Genomic DNA, 18,960 nt, shown 5'->3' on the forward strand with positions numbered 1-18,960 from the left:
CCTGTTCCTTAAATCACCCAGGTCTCAGTGTTACTGTCTGTAGAGTGGGGATGATGGCTGCTTCACCGCTGTACACAGAGTATTGTTATATTCACGTGTGCACGCTGTTGTTGCAGATGTGTGAGCTCCTCAGCTATCTCTGTGACTGTGAGCTGCAGCACCGAGTGGAGGCCATTGTGGCATTTGGCGACATTTATGTCTCCAAGCTCCAGGCAAATCAGAAGTTCCGCTACAATGAGCTCATGCAAGCCCTGAACATGTCTGCAGCCCTGACCGCCCGGAAGACCAGGGAGTTCCGCTCACCCCCGCAGGAGCAGGTGAGAACCCCTTCCTGAATCTCCGTCCTGTTCCTATGGAAGAATTTGAACCCTACGAAGCAGGGTGCACAAAGCCTTTATGTGCCGGGGGTTGGGGATGGTGATGGGAAGAGTAGGGGGGAGGCACGAGAACCGGGGGAGATTGAGAGACCCCTTCTGGCACCAGTGGACAGGCTAGTCCTGTGCTGAGACAACTGAGGAGTACCTGCCAGTGGTCTTGGGTGGGAAAATAACCCTCTGAAACTGCACGTAGGGCAGGACTTCCTCCCTGCCCTCCCTCGCTCGTGCCCCATCAGTGAGTCAAAGCCCAGATCGCTGTCAGGATCCAGCTTCCACCCCTTAGAAGACTTTCTGTCCAGTCCTTCCCGAAGTCACTACTCTCCATCAGAAATCAACAGAATATGGTCACCATTTCCCGACTTAGAGAGTATATGCACAGTCTTTCTCCTCCAAGGGCCCAAACCCCCTCACCCAGTGACCAGGACCCCCTCGAAGCCCTGTCCAGCCCCAGGAAACCTCTTGGGCAATGTGTCGTCTTCATTTCTTGTGGTACCCCACCTTGTAGTCCGCCTTGCCTGGGGGGAAGGAAGGCTGCTTTGAAAAGAATGAAAAGCCTGGGGAGAAACTTGAGATGAGAGAGGGACAGCTTGTACACTGTTTCCATTTGTCCCCATGGCTCAGCTGCTCATGTATATCCTGCAGGCTGCTTGGCACTGCTCCCTCAGGGTTCAAAAGATAGATTTTTCTGTGGAGAAACTCATTTTCTGTCTCTAAAACCACATCTTTGGATCGTATATATATTTAATAAGCAGCCTGTCCATAAATTGTCGGTATAATTGTCAATGCCGCAACCACAGGCTGGTCCTGTTGCTTTCCTCACCTAGTTTATAGGATACAGGTAGACTGGCTTCAAAATGAACCACGGATCTTGGCTTTTTGAGATTGACTTGAATGCTCCAGCCTTGATAAAGAGCAGACAGAGCTTATCTCTGCTGGAGGCATAATGAGGAGGCTCTGTGGATGGACCGGAGCAGATACTCTGTGCTGTGCTGAGGAAAATGCAGGGAGTGTGAATTATTCTTGAAGACTTTACAAGTGTTGTCAGGCTGCTTTTCGACTGGCAACAGGTGTGAACATTCCCTGTTTCACTGGGCAAATGCTGACTCATAATTGTGAAAAATGGGAAAGCAGATGTGGTGATTAGAATGACTTCAGACCACGGCTCTGGTTCTGGGTCCCCCATCCCTCAGTGTGTCGTCTGGGGCACATTCCCTCTCTCTGTCTCAATTCCTTCAGGCCTAGAAGTGTGGGTGATGTTTGTGAGAATCCCCAGAGATAATTCATCTAGCTCGCTTAGCGGGAAACCTGTCATGGAGTAAACATTACAGAAGCTGTCATTAGTTTCAGTGTCCGAGGTATCTGCCTTTGCCTCGTGCCATGTTGTGTCACCTTCGTCAGGTGAGCCAGTAGATGCCTGTTTTCGGGCATCTCCTTAACCCAGCCTGGACTGGGGTGTCCGTCTAACCCTGGCCTCCTAGACACAAAACTCATGGTCCTGGCTCCTGGAAGGGCCAGGCTGGCTCCACCCTTCCTTTCCCCTCCTCTCTGCCTCCTTGTCTTCTCTTCCGCCATCCTCAGCACCTACCATCACTTCCTCCTTCAGCCTTCTCAACAGTCCTCTGAACAGTCATTTCAGACCCACTTCAGAAGTCTCTGTCTCAAGAAGTCCTTCCCTAATGAGCTACACCAGGGATTCTTGAGCAGACATCAGAATCCCTGAAAGGTTCCATAAAACACAGATTGCTGGTCCCCCCTCTAGGGTTTCTAATTCAGTAGGTCCAGGGTAAGTCCTAAGAACTGGCATGTTTAGCAAGTTGCCAGGTGATGCTCATGCTGCTGGTCTAGAAATGGACACTGTTACCAAACTCGGCTGTCCCATCTGCCACCCCCCACCCCCCGCCCAGAGCACTCATTCCTGGAAGGAACCTCCCCATAGATATGGAGGGTTTCCTTTAATTTCAAGGCATAGCAATGCAGCATCACTTGGAAAATAGGATGCATAGGAATTAGAATTTTAAAACACAGATACAATTACCTCATTCTTCTGTAAACTTTGAGGATAAAATAGAGGTTTCAGCCCTATCTCCATACAGTATTCAGAGAGATGGAAAAAAAAAATACTTGGAGGATGTAATTCAACACAAAAGCAGGTAGAACAAAGATGAGTCCAATGGCTGTTGGCACATTAGCCGAGCATGGTCAGCAAGCCTTTCATTTTGAAAAGGACCTCATTAAAGGGTATGATGACCTGCGGCAGCAAATCCAGCCCACTCCCTTGGGGTGTTACTCCCTGAAGGCTGGTGAGGCACCTGCTCCCTGAGTGTTCCACTGCAGGAAATGTCTCTGAGTAAGAAATGAACTCTGCTGATTCTGGAACCAGATCTACAGATCTTATTTTTATTTAATAAACAACTCATCCGTGTATGTTGTTAATATAATACTATAATTTAACATTGTGGAACGACCACAAAAATTACTTTTTGAACTGGCATTATGAATATTATTTTATTAAAAACAGTACCTCTACTACTTCCAAAAAAAATTGATTTGCAGTAGGAGCTTTGAATAGGGATCTTCCTAACAGTATTAAATAAGGCTCATGACGTACTAAAAGAGATTGTAGATTTTTTTTAACCTAGAAATCCTAAACAGAAGGGGAGAATCCTCCTGTGCCTGGTGTTTGGGTTACCCTGCCTGAGGCAGCAACATGGACAAGATTACGTCTAGTCATTACTTCAGCGCCTCCAGATACTCACTAGCCTTGGGGTCATGGGTCTGTGGAAGGATTTAGACACCCGGGAATCTGAGTGGGAGATGAATGACAGCTTTATTTCTACCAACTTTTCATTAATCTCAGATAGCATTTCTTTCCTTTTTTGATGTAGGCAGCAAAGCCAGTACTTGACTTTGTCACCCACAGAAATTGCATATCTTTTCATATCGTATTACAGTGGTCATAATCCCTTGATGTCATTTACATTCATCATGAGTTCAAGATCACAGTGGATGTGAGAGCTGCCACTACAGCTTTTTGTTTAATGAGTTAATAAATAAGCATATATCACTATATCATGCATTTGTTTTTTATGATCTTGGTAACTAGATTTCAGTATAATTGTTTCTCTTCATAATCTTCTATATTTTATTTTAGATATTTAAAGTATGAATCTGAGGAAAAAATCTCTATGAGTTTCACCAGACTGTCACAGTGGTCTATGGCACAAAATCAGTTAAGAATCTCTGACACAAAAGTGTAAAGAAAAGATGATTGACTGATTGCTAAACATAAAACCTATGTGTCAAAAAAAAATTCTGTAAACAAAATTAAACATCACTAAAGCCTGGGACATGTATTTGGGGTATATACTACGAGGAGTTAATACTCTATATAGAGATGTACAAAGCACTCACCAATTAATTTTTAAAAAGATAATCACACAACAGAAAAAATGGAGGAAGAACATGGTTGGGAAGTTTATAGAATATGAGATAAAAACAGTCCTGTGTGGAAAAACTAAGTTCAGATTCACCAATTAAATGCAAATTAAAGCAACAGGGATATGACATTTTTTACCCATTAAATTGGAAAATGTTTGAAAATGGGTTAACTCTCATTACCGTAATGGAAATGGCAAAGTAATACACACTCTTGTATAAATTTGGTAATAATGCAAGTTGTTGTGAGCCTTCTGGAGAGCAATTTGGCAATTTGTATCAAAAGCCACTAAAATGAGCAAACCTTTTGATCCAGGTGTTTCGCTTCTCTGAGTTTATCCTTCAAAAATGATCAGAGATGTGAACAAAAATTATGTAAAAGGAAATTCCAACCAACTTTACTTATCAGGATAAAAAATTAAAACAACTTAAATATTTCATAGCAGATCATTCATTTTACATAAATTTTACATAAATTACTGTTCAATCATATGATGAGATGCAGTGCACCTGCTGAAGGTCAGGTTAAGAAAATTCTCAAGATAAATTAAGTCGAAAAATTGGATTTCAAAAAAGTTTATCACTCATATGTGGAATCAAAAAAAGACAGAAATGAACTTATTTACAAAATAAAAACAGACTCACAGACATAGAAAACAAACTTATGGTTACCGGGGGAAGAGGGAATAGGAAGGGATAAATTGGGAGTTCAAGATTTACAGATACTAACTACTGTATATAAATTAGGTATATGACAGGTTCATACTGTACAGCACAGAGAACTATATTCAATATCTGGTAGTAACCTATAATGGAAAAGAGTATGAAAAGGAACGTATGTGTGTATATGAATGACTGAACTGTTAGGCTGTACACCAGAAATTGACAAAGCATTGTAAACCGACTATAATTTAAAAAAAAAAGTTTATCTAGAGTATGATCTTAGTCTGCATACATAAAGATACTAACTCAGATATTAACAGTGGTTATCTTTGGAGAAATCTCAGTAAGTTTTCTTCTTTAGGTATTCTCCAAATTTTGTGTCATTAACAAATTACATTTATAATCAGGAAAAAAAAGTGAAAGCTACTTTTAAAGGTTGGCCATCTTTACCAAAAAAAAAATTTTTTGAGTTAAATAAAATTTGCAAAGAATGTTAGGTGTCTGATTAAGGTTGGATCTGTGTTCTTGGGACAGACCTTGAGAACCAACTAGCCGTTCTTCTTTGTCCCTCAAAGATCAACATGCTTCTTAACTTTCAACTCGGGGAGAACTGCCCGTGCCCAGAGGAGATCCGGGAGGAGCTCTATGACTTCCACGAGGACCTTCTCATTCACTGTGGTGAGCTTCTGAGAGAAAAGCTTTATCAAAGACAGGTCTGTTCACGATTCCTTTGTTAGAAGTTAGTAGGGAGTTGTGAAGTTAGTTCTCTATTTAAAATTACAATACAAATTGTCTAAGAAATGGTTCTTTCCAAACTATTTGGGTCAGAGGAGGGCAAGACATAAAAATCCTGGCATAATATATGATTGAAATGCCTTCTACCTAGAAGAGATTTTGCTCAGATCTAAGAGAGGGAACTGGGTCTCTGAAGAAGGAAAGAAAAGAACTGATCTTTATATAAACGTTGGCCAGTTTACTTAAAGTTAAGTGGTTGGGACTTTGCTCTCAGCCGAGTCAAGATTCTGATCCCCTTGGCTCCTTAGCTTCTGCAGTGGTACGAGTATGGTCATGTCTGCCCTTCAGGATTCTAAGCCAGCTGTCCCTGCTCTGGTACGAATCTGCTGGTTTTAAGTGGCTGTCAGCATTTGTGCTGCTGGTACATGGGTGGTTGGTGTGAGTAATACATGGATAAGAGGTGACCTTTTCATTTGAAGTAACTCACTCTTTCTTTCCAGATACTCTAGAGCCCATTTTGGGTATAGGTTAGGAAAAGTTAAGTCTTGAGATTGAAATTACTTGATGTTCTTATAATCAAGAAGTCATCTTTTTTAAGAACTCAAAGATATCATGTAGATGAATATTTATGGGAGGCTGCCTATAGTGTCTTTAGAAAGTTCCAAAGGGTGGAAAGCAGTGTTTTTCTGGGCTTTGAATCACATGGTGGTTTCATGCACTGTTTGAGGTGGTCACTCTGTTCTGTGACTTCCTAGGGGTTCCCCTGGAGGAAGAGGAAGAAGAGGAGGAAGACGCCTCCTGGACAGGAAGATTCCGTGCCCTGGTGTATAAAATCAAAGGCCTTCCCAAGCCGGAGAAGGAGCAGCCAACGGAGGAAGAGGAGAGAAGCCCTAGTAAGTGACAGTGCCTTTCAGTCACAGTACTTGCCAGCCTGGGGCTCTTCTAAGACTAAATTAAGGTAATGGGCTTTCTAACCAATAGTGTGGGATAGAGAAGAGCTGCTGGGGTCCAAAGAAGCATCCGGGCATTCTGTTATAAGCGGTGGTACTTCTTGCTGCATATCTGGGGCTATGCTTGTCTCCTGACTTAGGGAACTTTCAGAGTCTTCCAAAAGGGATAGATGGCTAGGTGCACCTGCCCTTGTCTGTCCGCTTTAAAATGCCTGAAAACAGATTTCTGTTCTTCTCTCTCGTATGTTTTCCTATTCTTCCTCTTCTAACCATTGTTGTTTCTGTCACTTTTGTTTGCGGTTCCGCAGCATTGAAAACTGCCCCAGTGAGGAAACAATGTAATAATAAAAGGGAGAAGCAAAAGGAATAGGATGTGGAATTTCGGATGGGGTTATTTTCTGGTTTTGGCTATGATTTTCCTAACATACCATCCTAGCGAACTTGGACCTTCTATTTTTCAATATTCCCAAATGTCCAAATTCATTTCTCTGGTCTTTATAGTACAGATGATTCCTACCATTTCAACCCATGTCGAAACAAGATCATGATTAGTTCTGCAGGGCAGTCCGTAAACCATGAACTTTCAAGAGGAAGGTTGCATATCATAATCAGTCTACTCTATAGTACCAGATTCTGCAAATGTTTTACTTATCTAAAGAAGAAGGAATTTCCCAGGTTTAATATGGTTGCTTTTTGTCTTGTTCCCTGGTCCTATCCATCTTAGAACATGCTTTCAAGTTATAGACTGGAGCAGGAGACTGTCAAGATAAGATCGGTTTGTCTGAAAATACTACTTTGGGGTTCATACATCTTATTGCCCTTTATACTGACCTTCCATCTTTGTCAGACTATCTCTGAAGGGAAAGAATCCTCTCCATTTATCAGCAGAAGTGTAGAAGCCTCTGGAAGAGTGTATGGGGTACTTGGCAGCAGTCGCACTGAAAACCCTTGATCAGTCCTGATTGTCACCGTGGAGCGGGGGAGGGGAGGTCTTTGGTGAGGACATGCCAGCAGGTTTCAAAGGTCTGAATAAGTGAGTTGAGACTCCCTTTGTGGTTACTGCTGAAGCAGAACTAAAAATAGACTGAGCTGCCGCATATTACCAGCGGAGTGTCTGTTTTGAAAAGTAGATGCTTCTTTCCAACACAGTATGTCGCAACCATACAAGTCCTACAAGGTGACTGCTTCGTGTTAGGTGAATGGAGTCGGTCAGGTGAAATCACCTGGCGCTGTGAAGTCTCCCGAACTCTAAGGATGGTCTCCAGGCTCCGAGGATTGCAGTCTTTAGTGTTGCTACCCCTGGTCTCAGGTAGAAAGACCATGTTCTGTCTGTTCTGGCAGGATGTGCAAGGAAACCGGAAAGGCCTCCGCAGCATGAGACTTCACGGTTCACCCCACACTGCTTCCCTTCCACAAGCAGAATTATGAGAGGTTCAAGCTTCGTGTCTTAAGTCTTCTGTCCTGGAGTCCCAGAAACAGAAATAGAAGGTGGCCAAGCATGTCTGGTGGTCAGCATGGGAGCTCCCTGCCAAACCTTCCAGAGACATAAAGCTTGTCACTCCGGGCTGACATTTTAAGGGAAAACCTTGAGAATGGTTTAACTGCCGTACCCCCAAAATCATTTTTAACTTGATCAAATGGAAATGATATTTCTGAATACATAGCCAGTGGCCATAAAGGTTTCCAGTCCTTTAAAGTATTGGTAATTTTGTCCCTGTCACTGCATGCCATTTCTCTTACCCTTGCATTTGATGACATAGTAAAAGTATAGGCAATGGGAACGGCTTGCTATAGTGAATTGACAACTTACCAAATACTTCATATACATTCGTTTACTGCTGTTAGTCTTTTTCACTCCTTAATTGTATAGTTAATGAAAATAGGACTGGAAAGAGTTAAGGGAGACTTGTTCGTTCACTTATTCTCTCCACCTTTGTGTGGTTCCAGAAAAATTTTCGGATGATTGGATGTCAACAGCCCAAGGTAGTCAAGATGAATAAAGCTGTGACTTGGTTGAGGTTTTCTGACTCTGATCCCACACTCTTTCCATTGTCCCATGAAGCTTGCCAAAGAATTTATCAGCATATATATCATGAACCCCCAATCCAAGTGTGACATATAGAATGGCTTCTTAAAACCATCATCTTTTTATCTCGCTTACTGCATCTGTGAGGTAGCTCACTGCTGTGACTCATTGTTAATATGTAGGAAATATGAACCCAATAGAAGTCAAAATTTTAACATCTTTCACCCAGCCAAAGATCTGGACTTAGTTTTCACGGTAGGTGGTGCAGGTTCTCCTCTATGAGCAGCTGATGTTGGCTAGATCACCTGCAGGAGGAACCTCAACTTTTAGAAAAGAGGAAGCAGCAGTGTTCTGGAACCCATAAGAGTCCTGCTAGCTGGGTCAGTGTTGCAGGGATTTGCCCAAAGTATTTCTAAGCCATATTGTGATGGAAGTTGTTACAGTCTTACCAAATGATTGTATGATAATGAAGAAGTTAAAAAAAAAATCTCTTAGCAGCCCACCATGCAAAGTCACATTTCTTTTCAATATCCCGATCCAGCAACTTCCCTAGAAAATCTTTCGCCGGTTGGCTCAAGGCCAGTGCCTCTCACACACGACAATTTACGTAGAGTTTCCTGGGATATAAATCTGTAGCCACGGAGTTATTTCTCCAGAAGAGGCCAACCACCTCTTTCTGCTAAAGTCTGAAGTTAACAAAGCAAAAACATCACCTGTCACTTCACAGCTCAGAGTCGGTGCATTTCTGACCTATGTCATTCACCAAGTGCTTTTCCCACAGCAGGTTTTTTTTTTTCATCATCTTCTCTTTGCAAAGAAAGCTGCTACTTGTATCAGCTCTTACCCAATCCCGGAATAACCTAAGAGCCCTAGGTCAAAATTCTCCCCCACCTAAATGCTGCAGCATTTTCTCATGCTGACAAGGGGGAAAAGTCTACTGTACACCAAAATAAATCCTGGGCCCCAACACAAATACTCACACAGGAAGTAAGATAACTTAGCCCAAGTTTTATCTGTGACACTCAAGCAATATTTCTAAGCCTCTTTAAATTCTCTCCGAAAAGCCTCTCCCCAAGACATATACACAAGGACACCTCCTCCACGAAGCCTTTCGTTCAACCTCATTCTCCATCCCCCCTTACTCCTGCCATATTGTGAAATTTCTAACAGGGCACGTGTGGCTTTCCACCTTAGGTAGGGTATCTGTTTACTTGTTTGCTTTCTTCCCGGGACATAGTACTAGGACTGTATCTTACTTGTTTCCACATTCAGCCCATCGGCGTTAAGTCTTTTTGACCTCTCCTGCATGTTAGTCATGTGAGGCTCACAAAGATGAAGAAAATGAGGACCTTATAGACAAAGGAGGAGATGGATATGGACTGGCAACGCAGTATAATCATGAGGTCGGATGTGCTATAAAGAAGTTGAGATAAAATACAGTAGGTGGCCAGAGGAGGGCATTGGAAAAGCATCCACAAAGAGTGTAGATGGGGAGATATATAAGGGAAAGGCATATTTGATGAAAGGAGTTACTTCAACAAAGCCCAGAGGTGAAAAATATTTTCCAAGAGTGGTAATGAGTTGAGATTGGCTGAGTCAGAAGAGGAATAAAATGGGCTAGAGTGGAAAGGTAGGGTGGTATTAGAACAGTGTCTTGAAGAATCCAGTGGTTAAACTGCCTTCAGTCTTAGCATGTGACCTGCTATTATAGCCATGTGTTTTATACTACTTGGCCTTATAGTTGTGGGGAGGGCGGGGTTAACATGTACATGGTACGCACTGCGTTCTGAGCATTGTCTTAAGCCCTTCTGTATTACCTTTCTCATGAAAATGTTCAGTAGAAAAAATATATTTATCTTCAGTAGACAATTTTTTTCTTATTTTACCGCTGAAGAAACTGAAGCAAAGACAGATTAGGTCACTTTCCAGAGTCACACAGTGGTAGCATAAAAAATTCAAACCTTTGTCCACCTGAGTCCAATTTCTATCCTTATTATTTATGTGACAACATCATAGCAATGGCTATGAACAGTTTTGGAGGACCAAATTATTCTTTTACTCAATAATAGTGAGGTAGTTACAAGCACCAGGCTCTGGAGTCAGGCTGCCTGGTCTTAAATTCTTGCTCTGCCACAGAATAGCCGGGAGACTAAGCGTGTGCCAGCATCTCGGTGCCTCAGTTTTCACATTTGTAAAATGGACATAGCATTAATACTCAGTTCATTATGTTGATGCAATGATGAAATTAGTTAATATGTACACAGTGCTTTGAAGTGTGCCTAGCGCAGAGTGAATATTGATTTTAAGTATTTTGGACTGTGAAAATGTTGATCACCTGCCATACCTGAGGCACTGTATTAAGCACTGGTCAATCTGTTTTAGCAAGGAAACAATCCAAAGGGCTGTAGCGAGGAGACATTGAATATATGGAGGTCCACTGGAACATCACTGCAGGACCCTGGATGAGAGGTTCTGAGGACTTGAATAAGGGTGGTGTGGTGGGCAAGACTGATCCCACAGATGCCCACGTCCTAATCCCTGGACCCTGTATGTTTGCATGTGTGTATACATCTGTATATGGTTAAATGCAGAAAGAATTAAGGTGTTCTGAATCTATGTTATCAGTCTGTGTCAGGCCCACCCTTGGGGTAGCCTGTGTCAGCCTGTGTTTTAGTGACAGAGAAGAGAGTCTGGTTGTCAGGAGAGAGCAAAGCTACCATTGATTGAGCCCCCACTTTGTGCCAGGTTCTCTGCTAGAACCTGATTTTTACCTCATCTGAGTTTATCCCCACAGCCAGCAACCAGATAGAGTGACCACCAGGTTTCCGTTTTGTACACTAGGCAGCTAAGCCTGGGAGAAGCCAGATAATTTGGACAAAGTTCTTGCAACAAGTGAAAAAGAGACGGAGGTTGGAATCGTGCACTACAGCCAGGACCCGTGCGCCTTCAGAACTATACACAGACGCCCAGGCGGGGGCGCTGCAGGGATCGGAGGGGAGATAAGGAAGCAGATACCAAGGATGCTGGGCAGTAGCTTGTTTATTCTCCACCCTGAACAGATATAGAAACAAAAATGAAAAGCAATGTGATGACTTTCCCAACAGAGGAAAGCCAGAGGCCTCCCATCGCGGAGTCCTTTGCTGCGTGTCGCGGCTCCGTCTTCATTTCCGGCGTTTCCCTCCCTAACACTTCCACAGCCGTCATCTGTTCTCTCCCTGCTCTTTCCCCCTTGTCATTATCGGTCATTTAATCGCCTGAGTGTTTCTGAAAAAGTGATTATGAGGCTGGTTGACTGATTTCAAAAACAACAGGCTAATTATCTCCATGTGATGGATGAGGCCCAGGAGGCCACAGAGACGGGCTGGGCTGGCTGGCCTGGGCACCATGCAGAAGTGCAGTCTCCCGGGTGGTTTGCGGGGCTGCCTGACGGGAGGGGGTGTCCGGCTGGCTGGGGAAACAGCCTGGGGGTGAAGCTGTCTGCTTCCGTGCTTGTCTCTGCCTTTACAGGTGGGGAGGCTCTGGCCCAGGTAGAAAACCACCCAGGGAGCATACTGGATTGAGCAGAAATATCCAACTATCACGAGACTGTCCACACGTGGGCTTCCCTGCGTGCCAAGGTCAAGGGCAGCCTGGCCAGGGGGACTGGGCGCTGTGTGGGGTCCAGCTGTGCACAGAGGCTCCTGTAAGGCACTCACCCCAGCGCCGCCTCAGCAGACCACCTGCTTACGGGAACCTTGGTCCATTTATCAAATCTAAGTGTTTCTTACAAATGAACTTGTTTACAAAACAGAAACAGGCTCACAGGCATAAAGAACAAACTTATGGTTACTGGGGAGGAAAGGGAATGAGAAGGGATAAATTGGAAGTTCGATATTTGCAGATACTAACTACTATATATAAAATAGATTAACAACAAGTTTCTTCTGTACAACACAGGGAACTATAGTTCAATATCTTGTAGTAACCTATGATGAAAAAGAATATGGAAACAAACAAAAAAGTTGAAGTGTTTCTTGGCCAAAATAAAAAAAAGAGTGACGATTCATTTAACAGTGGCCATCGTGGTTAGAGAAACGTGGTTCCTGCCACATGTGTCTTTCCTATTCTTATGTGGTCACATAAGAGTTAAATGATAACTCAGGTGCAGCATTTAGCACAGGGCCTGACACACAGGGAGCTCTTAGTAAATGTCGGCTACTCCTGTTGTAATGAGACGTAGAATATTTTAGCAAGCAGTTGGACTTTGACCCTTATTCTCCAGTCAGTGAAGCCAAATAGAAAACAAGTGTTCAGGTACAAAAAATTAAACATAGAGCTGAGATGAACAAGAGCTGGGTGCGTTCTTAGATGTTCAGCTGATCACTGAGTTAAATATAGAGCCGGGGGTGGGCCCAGCACAGCGCATGCCTCGGGTCTGACAGCCAGTGCCTGTTCATTGAGCCCTGATGACACGTTGTAAACAAAGTGATTCTTTCTTGTCACCCAGGAACGATGCCTGGTAGTCTTTGCAGGCTTTTCCTTGCAGGTTTTCATAGCCTCATAACCGTGTTCTCAGTGATCCCAACAGCATCCTTGTTCTGCTGAAATGAAGCAGAAGTAGCAACTGTACCACAGGGACCAGAGAGGCCCGGGAAAGCTCAGAGAAAGCTGCAGGATGAATTTTCCAAATCTCCCTCTTTGCTGAGAACTCGTGGGTATTTGGCCACTTTGTAACATAGACCAGACTTTCAGCCCAGAGGAGGCTCTATAGCACAGAGCACAGAGGACATGAGACTTTGCCCAGTAAATCTTCCAGCTAAATCTAGATGGTGTTATTGTGCCACGTGACCCCTGACACAGGCAGGGCTCCTTCTCTGCCAGCAATCAGGACAGTCATCAGAGATGCCATCACATTGCCACAGCCCATCTCCTCGATGTAAGTGATTAGCCGTGTGCAGTGATGCTTTGATAATGGCCATTTCCTCACCATGGTCAGTAACTGCTGGCATTTTAAGGCTTTATTGCCTCAATCTCAGGTTTTACTATTAGTAAAAGTAAGCTGGGTAACATCGTGACGGGGCCTGGTTGGCATTCAAATGCAGTAGTAAAATTCTTGGTGCTTATCAGTTTAACCCGACGAAGCCACAGGCGTTCATTCACCATTTTAATAAACTAGTACATCCCTTTCAAGAGCTCAGTGGGTCAGACAGGCATAGAATCCTAGAATATTAAGCCACAAGTGACTTGACTTTATAGAAATGAACAGAGACACAGAGAGGTAAAGCAACTTGACCAAGGTCACACAGGCTGAGCTGGAACAAAGTACCCTGCACTCCAATCACTAAAACACACTCACATTCATTTTCTTCCACATGAATTTTTTATTGCTCACTTCATTTTATTGGTGAAGAAATCAAGGCTCCAGGAAAGTGAATCATCGACCGAGCTGAGAGTCAGTTAGAAAAAGAGCTAAAGCTTTATGATTTCAGGATTTATTTCTGAATCCATTTCAGAGTTTATTAAGAAAGCATCTAAGCAGTATAATATAAATGTAAAGCATTAATAAAGATAACTCTTTTTCTGAATTTTATGAAGCTACTGAAAGTAAGCAGCTCTAAGATGGTGAAGTAGGTGAGTTCAGATTCTAGTAGCCAAGCTTTGGATCCTGGCTCTGCCGTTTACTAGTTATGTTAGGTAAGTTTCTGTGACCTCTGTATGTTTCAGTTTCCTTGTCTGTGAAAAGAATAAGAATAGTTCCTGCCTCATGGGGTAGGGGAGGGGAGTACACGAGTTCAATAAAGCGGTGCTCAGTTGAAGGTTCTGGTACTTAGATGTCTGTATACTTCTCAGCTTCCAAAGTGAACATGTAAAGTATCCGTCATACATAAGAACTTGACCCCCATGTTTATCGTTTCAGATGCTTTCAGCAAAAAAAATAAGGGAAAACCCAACCCAGATAGAGTAGCTGGTAAGGAACTTTGTTAACTGGTGTACCTGGAGATGTGGAGATGGAGCCGGCCCCTGGGTTGCGTTAATCCCTTGGCCCTGCTCACTCTCCCCAGTCTTCGCGGTCTGTGGGCCAGCTTTGCTCTCAGACTGGCAGCAACATGGTGGCTGCAGTCCCGGGCCTCACATCCACTGCACTACAGTGTCCAAGGGACCAGCAAGAAGTCTCTTCTGCCCTGGTGTTTGAGGCAAGGATCCTGACGTCACCTTTGATTGGACAGCGTGGTCACAGGCCAGCTCATGAACCAATGAGTGTGACCCAGAAAATAAAATGTGCTGGTGACTCAGTCAGCAGGAGCCCGCCTTTGGAGTGGGGCTGGGTCAGCGTTCACGGAGGAACGTGGGCCGTAAGGTAGACAGGCAGGTGTCTGTACCAAAGCGGAGAGGAGGAAGGAGGGTCAGTGGGTGCGGCTCTGTGGTCAGGAATGATCATGATGCCTTGACGGCTGTCATCTTGAGCATATTTCATTTACTTGGTGGGTGGTGTTGAGACGCAGGCAGTTCTGCCCTTGATGTACAGAGGGACAGGAGAGGCCGAGAAGCTGTGTTCCAGAAGCCAGAGGTTATGCCGTCTGCGAGGTGTGTGCATCATCTAGTGGGCGGAGCGGTTCTGTGGTGGGTGCTCCCTGCGTTCATTGTTGTTCTGATCTGACACGAGCTCTGGGCCAGATCGTCGCAGCCCTTGCTTGTGTCAGCAACCCTGTCATTGACTCCAGTTGCCTCAGCAAAAACTTAGAAACCGGCTGTCGCCCAGGTCCCGGCTTCTGTGGTACTTCGTGGTCCTCGCTCACTGAGGTGCTCCAGTCTGACATGGAGTTTCCGGAAAGGAGTCCGATCTCCTCAACCCAGGACTTTCTATCCGTGGGAGTGGGTTCGTTTCCTGCTGCTGCTAGGACAAAGTGCCACGAGCTTAGAGGTTTGAAACAACATAAATTTATTATTGCCCAACTATGGAGGTCACAGGTTGAAAATGGATTGGTAGCATCGCAGTCCTTCTGGAAAGAATCCATTTCTTGCCCTTCCCAGCTTCCAAAGGCCTCCTGCGTTTTTTGACTGGTGGCCCCTCCAGCTGTGGTACCAGTCCGACCTCTGCTTCTGTCATCACAAGTCCTCCTCTGATTCTGACCCTACCCCCTCCCTCTTACACAGCCCCTTTGATTACATTAAGCCCACCCAGATAATCTGGGGTAATCACCCCATCTCAGGACCATTAGCTTAATCACATATGCAAAGTATCTTTGCCATGCAGGGTAACACATTACACAGGTTCTGAGAATTCAGAGCTAAACATCTTGGTGGGAGGGGAGAGAGGGACGCACTGTTCAGCCTCCCACAGGGAGGAAGAAAGCAGGGGTCACAGGACACTTGTTCTTTCTGCTCGGACTTGTTCCGCACCTGTTATGCCTCCAGAGCATTTACCACAAGCCGACTTTTTAATCACCTAGAATTTAAAAATAAATGTATGCAATTTAGAGGCAGATAGTTATTTTTCTTTTCCCATTGTAGGGATGAGCATTACAAATTGCTTTCTAAGTTTCAGCTAAGTACAGTGCGGTTTTGTCTGCTCCCTCTCCTCAGTGTAATTGGAACACTTTTTTCTTCCAAACTGACCCAGATTTAAGAGCACACTCAAAGAAATGTCACACCAGCGTAGGTTTGGAATCTGTAAGCTGCAGGGATTTGCTTTGCCAGTGGCCAACGTCTGTTCTTTGATAATAAGCCTGTGCTCCGTTGCATGGTGGCCACTTGGACTGTGGTCTAAATTTAGAGATGAAAAGAAAAGATTCTTTCCAGGCCTCTGAAGCCTAAAAATGTAAACCTGCACTGTGAGAATAAATGACCTTTCTTCTTACTGTAGTTGGCATTGCAGAGTTGGTAGTTACACCGTTTAGAGAAGAGTTAAACCAAGCAAGATGGGTGACTCCCTAGAGAATTTTCTTGCACGGTGCACAGAATGGTGGGCTCGGGGTTCCGAGGTCCAACAGCAGGTTACAGAGTGACAAGTGGAAGGAAATAAACAACTTACCAATAAATACTACCTGGGCTCCCAAACTGATGTACTAAACCTGGCTCTAATTTAAAGACACGCTAGTCCTTTCTTCTCATGTTGATTGTCTCACTAGTCCAGAAATCAGGTAGTGAGGGAGTCCCTGCTCTGTTAGAGTGTCTCAGTCATCAAGTCTCCCTGAACAATCCGGCACCTTAGAAATGCTTCCACTCAGGGTTAGCCTGAACAATCATTTAAAATGCGGTTTCTAGATCATATACTTGATATAATTGCCTAAATGGGACTATCCCTAATTACACTAATTACAAAAGTGGAGTGTGAGTCAGAATGTTAATAATTTCGTAAATGAAGCCATTTATAATCATCAAGGAAACCATGTATCTGTCTAGCTTCCTGAAGGCATTCTGCTTCATAGGACTTACTTTTATTTCTCATCAGAAAAACAAGTGCTTGGTTCCATAGCTTTCTTTTTTCCTTTTTGAAAAGAGCACTATCACTTTTTAAAAATCCCACGAGCTGAACCATCTAGTGCACTTGACAAGGCCTTCTCGAAACGGGTAAATCGGTGGATATCAGTCCTCCAATTGCAACCGACTGTGGAAGCAGTTTCATCACCTGGAGGGTCTGAGTGGAGCAATTAGGCATGTGTGCGCGTGTGTGGGAAACTAAGAGGGGCTGTACGTGACAGCAAATGGGACATTAACCTCTCCACCTCACCTTTCCCTTTTTCCCAGAGCCTTGCCCCCTCCGGGAGGTGTGTTTCTGATGAATACTGAAGGGTTTTGAGTCATCAAAGGGCAGCGTTTCCAAAGATGAACTTAGAAAGACAGCAGAAATGAAATCAGTATTTAGTGGTGACTGTTCTTGATATATCTGTCTCTGGTTAAGAAGGAGGTTTGACTGTATCTGGAGGATTGCTTCCATTTGCTTTTTTTTGAAAATCCTTTCAAAATTGTCAGCCTTCTCCCATGGATATCGGGGGGAAAAAAAAGTACTTACTACATGCACTGCTTGTGTGGATCAGCTGTTGAAGGAAATGTCATTCCAAACCGCTGGAATGTCTTTTATGTCAGCTCATGCCGTGTCTCCCATGGAAGGCCCCTGTTAACTACATGACAGAACTTCTTCCTACCTGCTTCTTTAGTCTCCCTGAAATGGGGGCCTGTTTTAGAAACACACACAAAAAAACTTTAGGTAAAGGACTCATTGGGGAAAAAAGTAAAAGAGGAAGCTCTGATCTCTTCTCTGATTTCTCCTGGACATATGGTCCAATATGTCCATGTTGGTCTTAAAGTAGAAGTTGGACCTTCATGTGAATCGTCTTATCTTTCTAAATGTCTTGGGCAACACAGTTTTACCGATTCTTTTACAGTTTATTTCCTCACATGTGTGTATTTAGTTTTCCCAGCTAGCTGCTGTGGGTGATCACTGTGTCTTGAAATAATTTTCGTATAGAGTATTTTCCTCAATATTGGGTATTTAAACAAATTTCTCTATAGCACAGGGAACTATATACAATATCTTGTAATAACCTTTAGTGAAAAAGAGTATGAAAATATATGTATATATATATGCATGACCGGGACATTGTGCTATACACCAGAAATTGACACATTGTAACTGACTATACTTAAATAAAAAAATTGGGCACTTAACAGAAATTATCGTTGAATTAATAAACTACTTTAGGAGTGACACCAGCTTGAGGTAACTGAGCTGTCACAAGAGGAGGACAGGCAGAAACAGTGAGAGAGGTGTATCCCCAGGCCTAGACACACGTGGCCTCCAGGGCAAAGCCCTCTGGAGTTGGCAGCCCTGGTTTCTGGTGTTCACGAGAGTGAAGTCTTTGCTGGCAGGTCAGCTCATGTCTCCCTGCAGCCCACAGCTCCCCTTTTCTCTCTGCGCCCCATCATACTGGCCGCAGAAAGCCGAGCCCTGAGAGATACCGGCTCCCTCCTTGCTCTCACTGAAGGTGACTGATCCTCAACCCAAATGGAGGAGGGAAGCATTTAGGGCCCCTCAGGCTGGCGGGGAGCCCGCTGGTGATGAATGAGTAGTGGCCGGGCCCCATGCTGACTGCCAGGATTCAATTTTCGCAATAATGATTCTTTAATCTTCACTTTATTGCTCAATGGGAGCTGTCTGACTCTTCTTATAATCACAGTTAATCTACCTCCCATCCAGAAACAAACAGAGAAAGCTTCCTAAGCTGCAGTTTTCAAGGCTCAGGTCTCAGCCACTTGATTAGAATCACACAGCCTAATGGAGCAGGGTTTCATCTTAGCCAAAGGGAAAGCTTTGCTGTCCGGTCACGGCCATCACCTCATGTAGGCCCTTTTACAGAGATCGGTGACTCTCTAACTTTTTGGTCTCGAGACCCCTTTGTGCTCTTAAAAATTACCAAGGATCCCAAGATGCTTTAGTTTATGTGGATTTTATCTATAGCACTACACATTTAAAGCTGAATTCAAAGTTAAAACTGAGAAATTTTTAAAATATTTGTCAATTTATTTGAAAATAATAAACCCAGGAATCTGGACTGCTGGGTGCGAGTCTGAAAGCGCCTTGTGCGGGAGCTAGGAGTGCTATGGGCTTGTGTCTTGTGGCGATGTGCGGGCCTGGGTGTGGGCGTGTACCTGCGTGCATGCGTCTGAGAATGTCCTTGGCAGCGTCCCAGGCGACTGAGCGTGTTTGCGCATGCGTCCCAGAGGGTGCGCGCATTCCTGACTGATTCCAAAGGTTCCTTCACTCGCTCAGCATGTTATCTGAGCGCCTACCCAA

At 44.1% G+C, this 18,960-nt stretch overlaps 1 protein-coding gene across 12 annotated transcripts in view; it reads left to right on the top strand.

Moving 5' to 3' along the window:
• RYR3 (ryanodine receptor 3) overlaps positions 1 to 18,960 on the top strand; it is a 499,181-nt gene that overhangs the window by 335,214 nt on the left and 145,007 nt on the right. For all 12 annotated transcript variants that reach the window (XM_032481566.1, XM_032481567.1, XM_032481577.1 and 9 more), the window contains 3 exons: positions 117 to 317; positions 5,051 to 5,153; positions 5,966 to 6,103. In XM_032481566.1, coding sequence (XP_032337457.1) covers positions 117 to 317; positions 5,051 to 5,153; positions 5,966 to 6,103 — 442 coding nt within the window. The remainder of the gene's footprint in view (positions 1 to 116; positions 318 to 5,050; positions 5,154 to 5,965; positions 6,104 to 18,960) is intronic.

The sequence above is a fragment of the Camelus ferus genome, chromosome 6 (genome assembly GCF_009834535.1).
Source record: "Camelus ferus isolate YT-003-E chromosome 6, BCGSAC_Cfer_1.0, whole genome shotgun sequence".
NCBI classification, from domain to species: Eukaryota; Metazoa; Chordata; class Mammalia; order Artiodactyla; family Camelidae; genus Camelus; species Camelus ferus.